A 12170-nucleotide genomic window follows, 5' to 3' on the forward strand; every position below is an offset into this window, starting at 1 on the left:
CAGGTTCCTTAACAAATAGTTTTACAAAGGTAGCGGGCGCCCCTCTCTCGCAAGAACAGACATGATAACCTGTTCAGTGGTTATTAACCACTTGAGAGTTCGCAGCCACTGCTTTTACTCACTGTGCCTTTCACAGATGGGAAATATCCATTTGCATATCAGTCTTTGTCCTGCCCAGGGGCAGTCCAGCACCGAAATACAATGGCAATTCCAATCTGAACGAGAGTACCACCAGCAACCCCATACACGTGTTTCACCCTTGTTGGGGATCATCAGTGAAGTGAAGCTGATGCCTCTCTAAGCACAGTGAGAGGGAGACCACGTCTGGTTGCCCCCAGGAGACCTAGGGTTACCAATCCCAGGTTCCTTAACAAATAGTTTTACAAAGGTAGCGGGCGCCCCTCTCTCGCAAGAACAGACATGATAACCTGTTCAGTGGTTATTAACCACTTGAGAGTTCGCAGCCACTGCTTTTACTCACTGTGCCTTTCACAGATGGGAAATATCCATTTGCATATCAGTCTTTGTCCTGCCCAGGGGCAGTCCAGCACCGAAATACAATGGCAATTCCAATCTGAACGAGAGTACCACCAGCAACCCCATACACGTGTTTCACCCTTGTTGGGGATCATCAGTGAAGTGAAGCTGATGCCTCTCTAAGCACAGTGAGAGGGAGACCACGTCTGGTTGCCCCCAGGAGACCTAGGGTTACCAATCCCAGGTTCCTTAACAAATAGTTTTACAAAGGTAGCGGGCGCCCCTCTCTCGCAAGAACAGACATGATAACCTGTTCAGTGGTTATTAACCACTTGAGAGTTCGCAGCCACTGCTTTTACTCACTGTGCCTTTCACAGATGGGAAATATCCATTTGCATATCAGTCTTTGTCCTGCCCAGGGGCAGTCCAGCACCGAAATACAATGGCAATTCCAATCTGAACGAGAGTACCACCAGCAACCCCATACACGTGTTTCACCCTTGTTGGGGATCATCAGTGAAGTGAAGCTGATGCCTCTCTAAGCACAGTGAGAGGGAGACCACGTCTGGTTGCCCCCAGGAGACCTAGGGTTACCAATCCCAGGTTCCTTAACAAATCGTTTTACAAAGGTAGCGGGCGCCCCTCTCTCGCAAGAACAGACATGATAACCTGTTCAGTGTGTTATATGTAAACTCTGCCAGTGCTAGATAGGACTGCCACTTATCTTGCTCCTGACTGCAGAAACAACGTAGGTATTGTTCAACGGTGGCATTGAGGCGTTCGGTCTGGCCGTTACTCTGGGGATGGTAACCAGATGACAATGCCCTCTGAATCCCCAGAGAGTTGCATAATGCTGACCAAAAACGGGAGGTAAATTGGGTACCCCTATCAGACACAATGGTCCGAGGCAAGCCATGTAGTCTCACTACGTCTCTCAGGAACACCTCGGCAGTCACAGGGGCGGAAGGCAAGCCATGTAAGGGAGAGAAATGTGCCATCTTGCTCAGGGAGTCAATCGTCACCATAATTGCTGTGTAATCCCCTGAAGGGGGAAGATCTACAATGAAATCGGTAGATACATGTATCCAAGGCTGGGATGGTAGAGGCTCTTGTTGGAGCAGGCCCAAAGGTCTGTGAGTGGTGTTCTTGTTGGCAGCACAGACTGGACAACTCATCACGTATGTCTTAGTGTCCTTTACCATTGTCGGCCACCAGAATTATCTAGAAGCCAGGCCTAGGGTTGCCCTCTGTCCCTTGTGACCCGCAGACGGAAGGTCGTGACACCAATATAGGGCTTGCGTTTGGAATACCTTAGACGGTAGAAATAGAGCGCCTTGATGAAAGTACAATCCACCCTTCTTCTCCAGAAGCGGTTGATACTCTGAAGACACCTCGATATGGTTAGTGGCAAGCTCTACTTCTTGTAGGAAAGAGTTGACCATTCCCAGGATTCTCTTGGCAGCAAACATCCCATCCTGGCCCTGTTTCTCTTCCTCTCGGTACTCCAGGCTCCGAGAGAGAGCGTCTGCTAAGGTGTTCTCCTTTCCGGGAAGATATGTGATTTCAAAGTCATATTGGGAAAAGAAATAGGCCCATCGAGCGTGTCTGGAATTACGATACTCCATTTGCTGCAGTATCTTCAGATTCCTGTGGTCAGTACGAACCAGAAAGGGATGGGCAGCTCCCTGTAACAAATGTCTCCATTCGATGCAGGCCTGTCGGATAGCCAGTAACTCTCGTTCCAAAACCGAGTAATTCCTTTCGCTAGGTGTAAGGGTTCTAGAATAATAAGCCACCGGATGTTCCACTCCATCTTTGCCGGTTTGTAGAAGGGCAGCTCCAATAGCCCCTCCAGAGGCGTCTGTTTCAACCACAAAGGGGAGAGACTGGTTAGGTTGCACCAGAATGGGGGCTGTAGTAAAGGCTTTCTTGAGTACCAGGAAGGCTTGGTCGGCTTCCTCATCCCATACAAACTTCTGGCCCTTCTTTAGAAGACGAGTGATGGGTAAGACTATGTCAGAGAAGTTTGGGATGAATCTTCTGTAGAAGTTGGAAAGACCCAAAAACCTCTGTATGTCCTTAGGACTCTTCGGAACAGACCACCTAAGGACTGCCCTTACCTTCTCAGGATCCATCTGTACCCCTTCCTTGGAGACGATAAAACCTAAGTATGATACTGAGGCAGCCTCGAAAATGCACTTTTCTGGCTTAACCAGAAGCTGATTTTCCCTTAATCTTTGAAGGACTAGGGAGACATGTCTTCGGTGTTCCGAGAGGGAGGAGGAAAAGACCAAAATATCGTCTAAATAGACTACCACTGAGGCATACAGTAAGTCAGAGAAAATCTTATCTACAAAGCGCTGGAAGACTGCCGGGGCATTCACCAGACCAAAGGGCATGACTCTATATTCAAAGTGTCCCAGAGGAGTTCGAAAGGCAGTCTTCCATTCATCCCCTTTCTTTATTCTCAGCAGATGGTAGGCTCCCCGAAGGTCTAATTTGGTGACTATAGAGGCTCCTTCTACTGCTTCGAGTACCTCCTTTATGAGAGGCATAGGGTATCTGTCCCGTATAGTCAAGCTGTTCAATCCGCGATAATCAATGCACGGCCTGAGTTCAGTAGAGCCCTTCTTTGGGATGAAGAACATTGAAGCCCCAGCGGGGGAATGAGATTCCTGGATCAGGCCGTTCTGTAGATTAGCATCCAGATACTCCTTCAATGCCCTTCTTTCTGGTAGGGACATCGGATACATGCGTCCAAAGGGTACAGATGCTTCGGGTTTCAAATTGATGGCACAATCCTCTGCACGATGAGGAGGTAAAGTACGGGGAAGTTTGTCCTCAAATATCTCGGCATACTGCTGATAATAAGGAGGGATTGTTTGAACCACAGCCGAGGAGGTTGGAATAGCAGCTCCCTTTCCCCTGAAAGGAGATGTCTGGGGAAGACACGAAGTGTAACAATATGAAGACTGAAAACTCACAGTATTAGTAGCCCAGTCTATCCTGGGATTGTGCTTACGCAACCAGGGTATGCCCAGGATGACGGGAAAATGGGCAGCTCTGATGACATCAAAGGTTATTTGTTCCTGGTGTTGGAACAAGGACATAGTGGCTGGACAAGTCTCTTGAATGATAGGTCCAGAAGAGAGAGGAGCTCCGTCTACACCCTCTACCGGTAAAGGACAGACTTTCTGGATTAGGGGAATAGCTTGTTCTCGAACCCACTGAATGTCTATAAAATTTCCAGCAGCACCGCAATCCAGCATAGCCAAAGTTTCTAATGAAGCAAGAGATCCGAACGTCAGACGTACTGTAAAAACCATGAGTCTATGGTCCTCCTTCGACTTATCCTGTTGCCTGGAATTGCAGGGATTAATCGATTCCACCCGGTGTCTTTCCCTGCTTAAGACCGGGGAGACGCGTTTCCCGACCGTCTCGGGGGAACTTCGGGACAACTCCGAAGCAGATGCTTAGAGGATCCGCAGTACATGCAGAGACCCTGCTCTCTGCGTCTTTTTCGTTCCTCGGGAGTCAAAGGGCCCCTAGTTGATCCTATTTGCATAGGTTCCTCTGGCTGCGATCGATTAGAAGGGTTTGAGGCGGGTACTCCGAAGGTCTGATGTGGTCTGAACTTCCTCCTTTCTAATCTTCGCTCTTGCAATCTAAACTCCAATTGCAGGGACAGCGTGACCAACTCTGGGAAGGAAGCAGGACGTGCCATCCGGGCTAGTTCGTCTTTAAGTTCATCATGTAATCCTCGTCGAAAGAGGGTCTGCTGGGCTGAATCTGGCCACCCTGCCTCCGTCGCCAACTTCAGAAATGCGGAGGCGTATGTCTGTACTCCTTGATTCCCCTGACGGAGATCTAGAAGGGCTTCGTATGAAGAATATTGGACCTCTGGTCGTTCAAATCTGTTCCGCATCAATAGAAGGAACTGTGCGTAATCATTAATCGCAGGATTTGCTTGCGCTATCAAGGGAGTAGCCCACGCTAAAGCATTACCTACTAGGTTGGAGACCAAAAACCCAACCTTGGCCCTATCGAGTTCATAGGCCTTAGGTCGAAAGGTAAAGTAAATCATACAGGCATCCAAAAATTCTTTCAGGAGTTGTGGACTGCCATCATACTTCCCGAAGGAAAACGTCAGGGGAGGCAGGTCGCCTCGGAAATCCTCTCGAGTTGCCACCTGCTGCCGTAAGTTGATGTTCTCTGTTCGAAGGCTCTGAACCTCCGTCTGGAGACCCTGAATCGCTGTTACCATCTCCTGGTATTGTTCCAAGGAGGCCATCGTATTTGCCGGGCGTTGCAAACTGTCAAAACTACTTCCCAAAGTTCCTTCCCCTGGAGTCTCCTCACCTTGGTCTTCACTGTGACTGGTGGCTTTCTGTCTTCTCCTCCGGTCTTTCAGGGTTTTCTCCTCTTCAGTGTCCTTCTTAAGGAGTCCTTTACCCTTCTTGCGTTCGAAGAGATAGGGACGGTCTCCTCCGGAGGCCACCTTGACCGTTATTAGAATATACCGTCAGGTGAACCCTGGGGAGTCCGCCCCTCCCAAAACAGGGAAAAAGCCAGTAAGGCAGAAAAAACCCTGTGAGGCTGCTGGCGAGGATAGATTGGAGTAACAGCGGATCCAGATGCCTTAAGAGTCTTGAGACTAATGTCCAGTCGATCAAACAGTAACAGGACTGTGATTCCTTGGCAGGGATGAGGGCGCCTTGGAAGAGGCGATGGGATGAGGAGCCACGAAGGAAGACTTATCAGACTCCGAAGGATCGAACAGAGGCTCCGAAGACTGCTGACGGAGGTAAGTTGGTATGGAGAGAGAATGCACGAGAGCAAAGGAGAGTAGCACAGAGTCCGTGAGGGTGAGAGAGAGAGAACGCGAGAGAATATGAATGAGAGAGAGCAAGTGACTATGAGAGTGCGCGAATGCGAGGTAGAGTGAATGCGAGAGAGTAGGAATGAGAGAGAGCAAGTAACTATGAGAGTGCGCGAATGCGAGGTTGAGCGAATGCCAGAGTACACGAAAGAAATAGGAGTGAAATAGAGGGATGGTAAGACCGAAGGAAAATGGGAAGGCAAGAGAGAACGGCCTTCGCCTGGCGAGAAGGCGAAGGGCCGCGGAGAGCAAACAAGAAAGCAAAAGAGGAGCTCGGTCGGTCAGGAGCTATCGTAGGCTCGAAATCGAAAGTCAGCATAGCGAGTTGCAACGCAACTCGCAGGGGGGGCGTGGCTCCCTTAAATGCCGCGACAACCAAAAAGACTGGACCGCTCACCGACAGACCATCAGGACCTAATAACGCCTCCATCTTGCCCATAACTTCCACGGTCTCAGCGGCGTGACACATACGAAGTTCACCACTACTCGTCTGCTTAAAATGAGCTCACTCTTGAGAATTTATGGACACATTTCTGCTGAAACAAACAAGCCAAAGTGGCCACACATTGAATCCGATCACCCTTATATTTAATCATTCAATGAATGGGTATACTTTTGAGACAGGCCACAGCTTTGATCTTGGGTAAACTTATAGTGGACCCTTTGGTACAGCAGAACCGGCAACCAAAAAGCAAAGTTTGCGCTGTGCCATCGGCAAAAAGTAGGATAAATATATTTTCTACATCGAGCAATGGGGCATCTGCTGACAGGGCAAGGAGTGAAATGGCCATATCGTTAATAAGCAAGGAGGCCAGAGAAGAACCATGTCAAACTCCTGAGTTGACCGGGAAAGATTGAGTCCGCTCCTCCCCAAAATCCAATTTTTCAATGCCTGTGTGCAGTGATATGATTGCCTTAAGAAGGTAGGGGGAACTTACAATGGTTTCAAAATGTCCCACAATAGTTATCCTTTCATGCCATCAAAGGCAGCTTTAAGATGAATGAACAGCAAAAACAATGGATCTCTTTAAAGAGGTACTTCTGGAATAGCATTGAAAGGCGAAACGCTTAATCTGTGGTCCCCACACCTCGTTCACATTTCCTTGCTGCTGATAGTTAACAGTTTGAAAACCTCTTAATTAAGGTAGAACAGAGGCAAAAAATAGACACTTGATTGCCAAAAGGACATACAAAATGTGTTTTTAATGAAAATATGTGTCATGTATTCAGAGAAATAAGGAGCAAGGCACAACACAAAGTAAATACATTTCTAAGCTCTTAAATATGTACAGATTGTCAAAGAAAATATATTTGTGCGATTGTTATAGTCTTGATTTATACAAGGCACTTTAAACAGGCATGGATCCGTGGGTATCCAGTACTTCAGTACGTCGTGAAAATGTGTAGACCACTGCTACAGAAATCAAGAACGTTCCCGGGTCCCACAGAATCGATGCATTAAGGTGAAATATTGTGAGTGGCCAAGAAAATGCATGTGCCAAGGTCACAACATTTCAGCATGATCCGGTGTCCCCTAGATTGTACATACCACAGTTACAGATTATCTGAATGTTCCGGTCCCCCCCTCACTCAAGGACCTGTGCATAGTAAAGCTTGCATGATTATAGGAGAGTACAGTGATTCATAGAGTTCCAGGGTGGTCTCATGCAGTAACCAAATGCTCAAGCGGAGGGGTTGTCTCTCCCTCTACATAGTTACACAGATCAAGAAGACCACACATGTAGCCCACTGCTCCAGGAGTAATGGGAGGGAATTGTATATGCCAACTGGTGACTGATGCAGAATTTGGCCCGTGTTTTACTGTGTCTATAAAAAGCTGCTGCTAGTCTTCAGAACGAGTAGCTGAACACAATACTGCTGCAACCACCCCTTTAGTTCTGCAATGGGAACTGTACCTCACAGAGGACGAGGTTCACTAACAAGAGCGAGCCATCCTTGAATGGGATCCCAGCAGAGTCGCTCATGCCAGAAAGGTTTGGCCGCAATGCTAAATGTCTTTGTGGCAGATTGCTAGGAATCCCATTCCTGCAATTTTCTATACATGTCGAAGGCAGTGTGCCTCGGTTTTACGCGAGCTTGGTGTTTCAATGGAGGCAACGTGTCTGCGGCAAGGTACGGCTTCTCCCAGAAGACTTCTGCAGGGTTGTAGAACATCATCAGATCAGGGGCCTCTGTGACATTCTCCTAAAACAAAAAGATGTTTAGAAAGGATCGGTCAGAATGGTTCTACACGAACAGCAGAGATCTAGAAGGAGGGGAGTATGCTTACTTATGACAGCCGCTTTTACTGCCAAGTAAATACAAATATCGCCAACAGTGGACCCTCGTTTACGTTAAACAAAAAACAAGCGTTAACAGAAAATGAATGTGCTTACCTGTTACCATAGGCCTCCAGTATATTCCAATCTCTGGCTGGGATCAGCCAGAACCTTTACATTGGCATATAGAAAACATGTTTTCCTACTCTTCCACCACAGCCTGCAAAAACAAGTGCACGCTCCGTTAAGAGCGCATTCGGAGCAAGCTCGCCATGTATCAACCAGTGCTACCTGCCTGTGCACCAAACACGCTGCTGTTTGGAACTCTTAGATTAGATTTCTGACTTGCTTATGTTAACTATGAACTCCAAGACCCCATCATTTCCTTTCAGTTCCTGCTATAGGGCATCCATAGATGTAATGGATCCCCAGGGTTACCAAAATGTTGAGGGTGAAGCATGCTATTTTATGTTCTCACCCCTGTATTCAAACACCTGCACACCTAAGATAGGACTCCAGAGGATAGGTCAGGCCCTTATATAAAGTCTGCGGACTGGAGGAAAGGTGTGCGTGCATGTAGAGGGTGGAGATATGATGAGCAAGCAGTGGAAACCATCCAGGGATATGGAGGACAATAAAGGGGGGGGGGGTGGCCAACAAGGAAAAAGGAGGAAAGACTGAAGGTGGAAGAGAAGCAAAATGTGCAAAGGAAACGTGAAGGAGTGGAGGCGGTTGATGGTGAACTCACAAAAAGAAATGTAGAGCAAAAAAAGAGTAAAAGCAGGCATGAACTACGCCTAGGCTACGAGAAATGAAGTCGGGAGGACAAACGACTTCAAGAATGGAATGAGTAATCCCCTTAGAAACAAGACCTTCATGGAATGCAGAGGGGGAAGAGGAAGGCGAGGTGGTGGGAAGGAGAAACGGTTCCCCAACAAGAGGAAACAACTATCACACTGCACCGAGCTACCCGACCAGGTAAAGCAGCCTAAAGCTTGGTTTAAACTCTGGGATCTGGCATGGGGATCTCAATCCTCCCTCTTGCAATTGGCTATGCATAACCATCAGACATACACAAGGCCTTAAACCCTGAAGGGAAAAGATCTCAGAGAATGAGAAAGCCCAGTACGAGGAGCAATAGACTGTGGCCAAGGAAAACGAGATCCATGAAATAAGTGGAGGGATAGTTAAAACCCCCAGTCTGCGCATTACGGAGACAGGTACGGGCTGAATGGCTTTGGGTTTAATCAAAAGGTCTCTTCCTATAATAGAGAGACCAGTTTGCTTTGTTGCAAATCACAAAGATGCCATTGCATGCATATGTTATAATGTTGCAAGTTAACCTAGAAAGAAGAACCCAATAGCTAGCTGAAATCCAGAACATCACATCTCTGGAGTGTAGAAGCTTCAGTACTCGGAGAGGGGCTGCAGGTATTATCGGAACTATTGGAATGACCATCCGAAATTAATACTTGTGCAACATACTATCAACTAGCATCTGTGTGTTGATCCTGCTCCACTTCGTGAGACGTGACACCTTTTCTGGGATCTACTGCCTTCATGAGCAGTTTAGCATCTGAATGGATCAGTGCCATGGGGAAAATGAGCAGGAAGTGGGATACTATCCCAATTTTTGGATCACTAATCAATATTACTACACTCTGCACTACTACTCCTCCCCTTTCCACAAGAGACCCAGGCACCCTGAACCCCAAAACTGTAGGTGTGGCATTTAGGTATGGTTTTTGGATTCCCTGAGACCCCCTATGCTGTAGCTCTGATGCTGGTGCAAGAGACGGAGTGGAGGAGCCAATAACTGATAACAAGAGTAAAACAGAACAGGAACTCCTTCGCCCCAAGGACCCCCTTGGCATGAGGACAAGTTTCCAGAGAAGGGCCCATAGTGGATGGCTTCCAAGTACTCAGGGGGTGTTGCTCGATGCAGACCCTCCGGGAGCTACAGGGTATCTCCCGAAATATCAAATTGAAAGTTACAGCTTTGTAGTCCACAACACAAGTAGTCAGTTTCCGCATTAACGCTACTGTGGCTGAACTACAAGGAGTTTAGAAGAAAATGGGTGCCCTTGACTTTACTGTTCGAAAGGTGGAAAATGCACATTCAAACCACCAAAAATTCCAGAGTTTTCCACTATGTCTATCGTACACCTTCAGATGCAGTCTGAGGAGTTTGAAAATGCAACTCGAAGATATGCAGCGTCTGTCTATACCATGTGGCAGTGGTAATCAATCCTTTTCCGCTAAACCCCCTTGAGTTAAAATATTGTTTCTGGCTCACTGCATAAGCTAGAACTGCTTATATCTTCTATTAAACAGAGCCGCTTCCCTTTTTTAAAGTGCCTTCTAGCGCTCCCCCACCACCGCCTGCCGGACATACTTCAGGCCCCTAAGGGTGGTCAGCCCTACAGTTGGAAAAGCACTGCATAATGGCCCTTTGGCAACTGCACTTAGCCTCGGTCTGCCTCAGTGGCAGTCCAGAGAGCCTGTATGTTACCTCTACCCATGGTCTAGGTGGCACCAGATCTTTAGATTCACATGCTGTGCATACAGTTCTGACATCAATCACGGTGCATTGCATCTTTTTTCAAAAATCAAAAAGGGATGTCGACATGGACATCACTAACACTATCCCTAATGTGACGGTAGTGTACTCAAAATCCTTTGTGAGTCGAGATGCCTCCAGTTTTTGCTCTGCCGTGAGGTAGCCTGATAGAATGCATGATTGAGTACAGAGAAAGAAGGTGCCTCTGTACCTTCAACTCCAAGAGGGGAGGAAGGGTGGGCGCATGTGAATCTAAGCAGCTAAAAACACCAGAAATACGATTACAGTGAGTAATGTATGTCTTCTGATGCTTGTGAATCTGCTTAGAATCAAATGCTGTGCATAGTCTAGCAAGCAGTACCAGGAGAAGATGGTGGGATGTGTGAAGGAACAGTAACAAAGATGGCTTAGCACCGCCTGCCCCACCAGAAAATCAGTCTTGAGTGTGTGTCTCAGCAGTAATGTCGAATGAAAGTGTGAATAGAACTCACGCTTGCTGCTTTGCAAATAGAATCAAGTGGAACATTTGCAATAAAAGCTATAGTAGCTCCTGTGCCTCAAGTAGAGTGTGCTCTAGCCATAAAGGGTATATCTTTCTTAGCAAGAGAATAACATAGCTCGATGCATTTAATCCATCTAGAGATTGCTGATTTAGAGACAGGGTCCTTTTCTCTACCAGCAGCAACAGAGACAAATAATTGGTTTGTCTTCCTTAGTGGTTAAGTCTTATCAAGGTAATACACCACTGCTCTAACATCTAATTTATGGAGGCTTCTTTAAGCCGAGTTAGTGGAATTCTGAAAGAAAGTTGAAAGTTCGATGTATTGGTTCACATGAAACTTAGAAATGAAAGAAGGCGCAAAGCATGGGTGTGTGTACAGTACCACTTTGTCTTTATGAATGGTAACAAATGGGTCTTGAACGGAGAGGGCCTGCAGTTCCCCCAACTCTCCTGATGCAGGTAATAGCCACCAGAAAGGCAGTCTTATAGGCGAGAGACATTTTGGAAATCACAATCCATTGAGAATCGAGATAGAAGTGCCATCCAAACACCCAGAAAGGCCAAACATGTCATCAGGAAAGGGCAAAGGCAGGGTGCCCGATACATGTTGGCAGAGCAAGTGGTCACCCACTCGGAGGGGCTGTATAGGGCATCGAATAGGAAGACCAGCCAACAGCACAAGAACGTATGGACGGAAATCCGGGACAAGGTGGTGGCCGTAGGCCATGTCTAACATGAGGAGGAAGACATGAATAAAAGGTGGAATGACCTCAAGGCCAGAGTGAGGAGCCTCATGTCCATCCACCGCCCGGAGACAGTTGCCCTGCCACTGGAAGTGGATCAGTGAAACCCTTGAAACTGACACTGTGGAGGACATGGTCGGTGGCATCCTGCACATGGTCGGGATGGAGGGCGTGGGGACGGCCGGGTTAGGAGCCAGCAGCCAAGCTGAATCTGGTGAGTACCACAGTGATATATGGTTGCATGAATTGACAACCCTGCAGGCATCCATGAACACCCACACTGTCATGCAAGCCATCGACGTCAACCCCAGCAAGCATTCCCTATCCATGTGAGACATCAGGTCACAATAACATGATACATTGGGTACAGGAACCCCCCATAACAGGACACCCATGCTCAGGCAATATAGCCACCATGCAACCATATGACATGTCCATGCCCATGGATGGGCATCAGTGGATAGTTGCGTCCGAGCCACTAGCCCCTTGACTGCAACGCTCCATGTAGATACACATAGAGGAGTACATTTCTGACAACATGGTCACCTGACCCACACAACCAAATGCACAGCACCTACCTGACTAAACAACCAGATACTAGTCACCAACAGTCCTGGTGCACCACTGAACAGGACAGCCTGTAGCCCAACCCATCCTAGGGATGCATGACCAAAGCAAGCCTGCCAACCCACACCTGGCTGGCCAGATGCAATGCATGCCACGTACACAG

The 12170-nt window shown here is 47.6% G+C and overlaps 1 protein-coding gene across 1 annotated transcript in view; it reads right to left on the reverse strand.

Moving 5' to 3' along the window:
- Positions 1-6540: 6540 nt before the first annotated feature.
- Positions 6541-12170, reverse strand: part of PPP1R35 (protein phosphatase 1 regulatory subunit 35) — a 209325-nt gene continuing 203695 nt past the window's right edge. Inside the window, exon 5 of the mRNA XM_069644901.1 lies at positions 6541-7561. Within this exon, the coding sequence (XP_069501002.1) occupies positions 7388-7561 (174 nt within the window). The 3' untranslated portion in view covers positions 6541-7387. The remainder of the gene's footprint in view (positions 7562-12170) is intronic.

This window comes from Ambystoma mexicanum, chromosome 1p (genome assembly GCF_040938575.1).
Source record: "Ambystoma mexicanum isolate Mex_15411 chromosome 1p, UKY_AmexF1_1, whole genome shotgun sequence".
Classification (NCBI taxonomy): Eukaryota; Metazoa; Chordata; class Amphibia; order Caudata; family Ambystomatidae; genus Ambystoma; species Ambystoma mexicanum.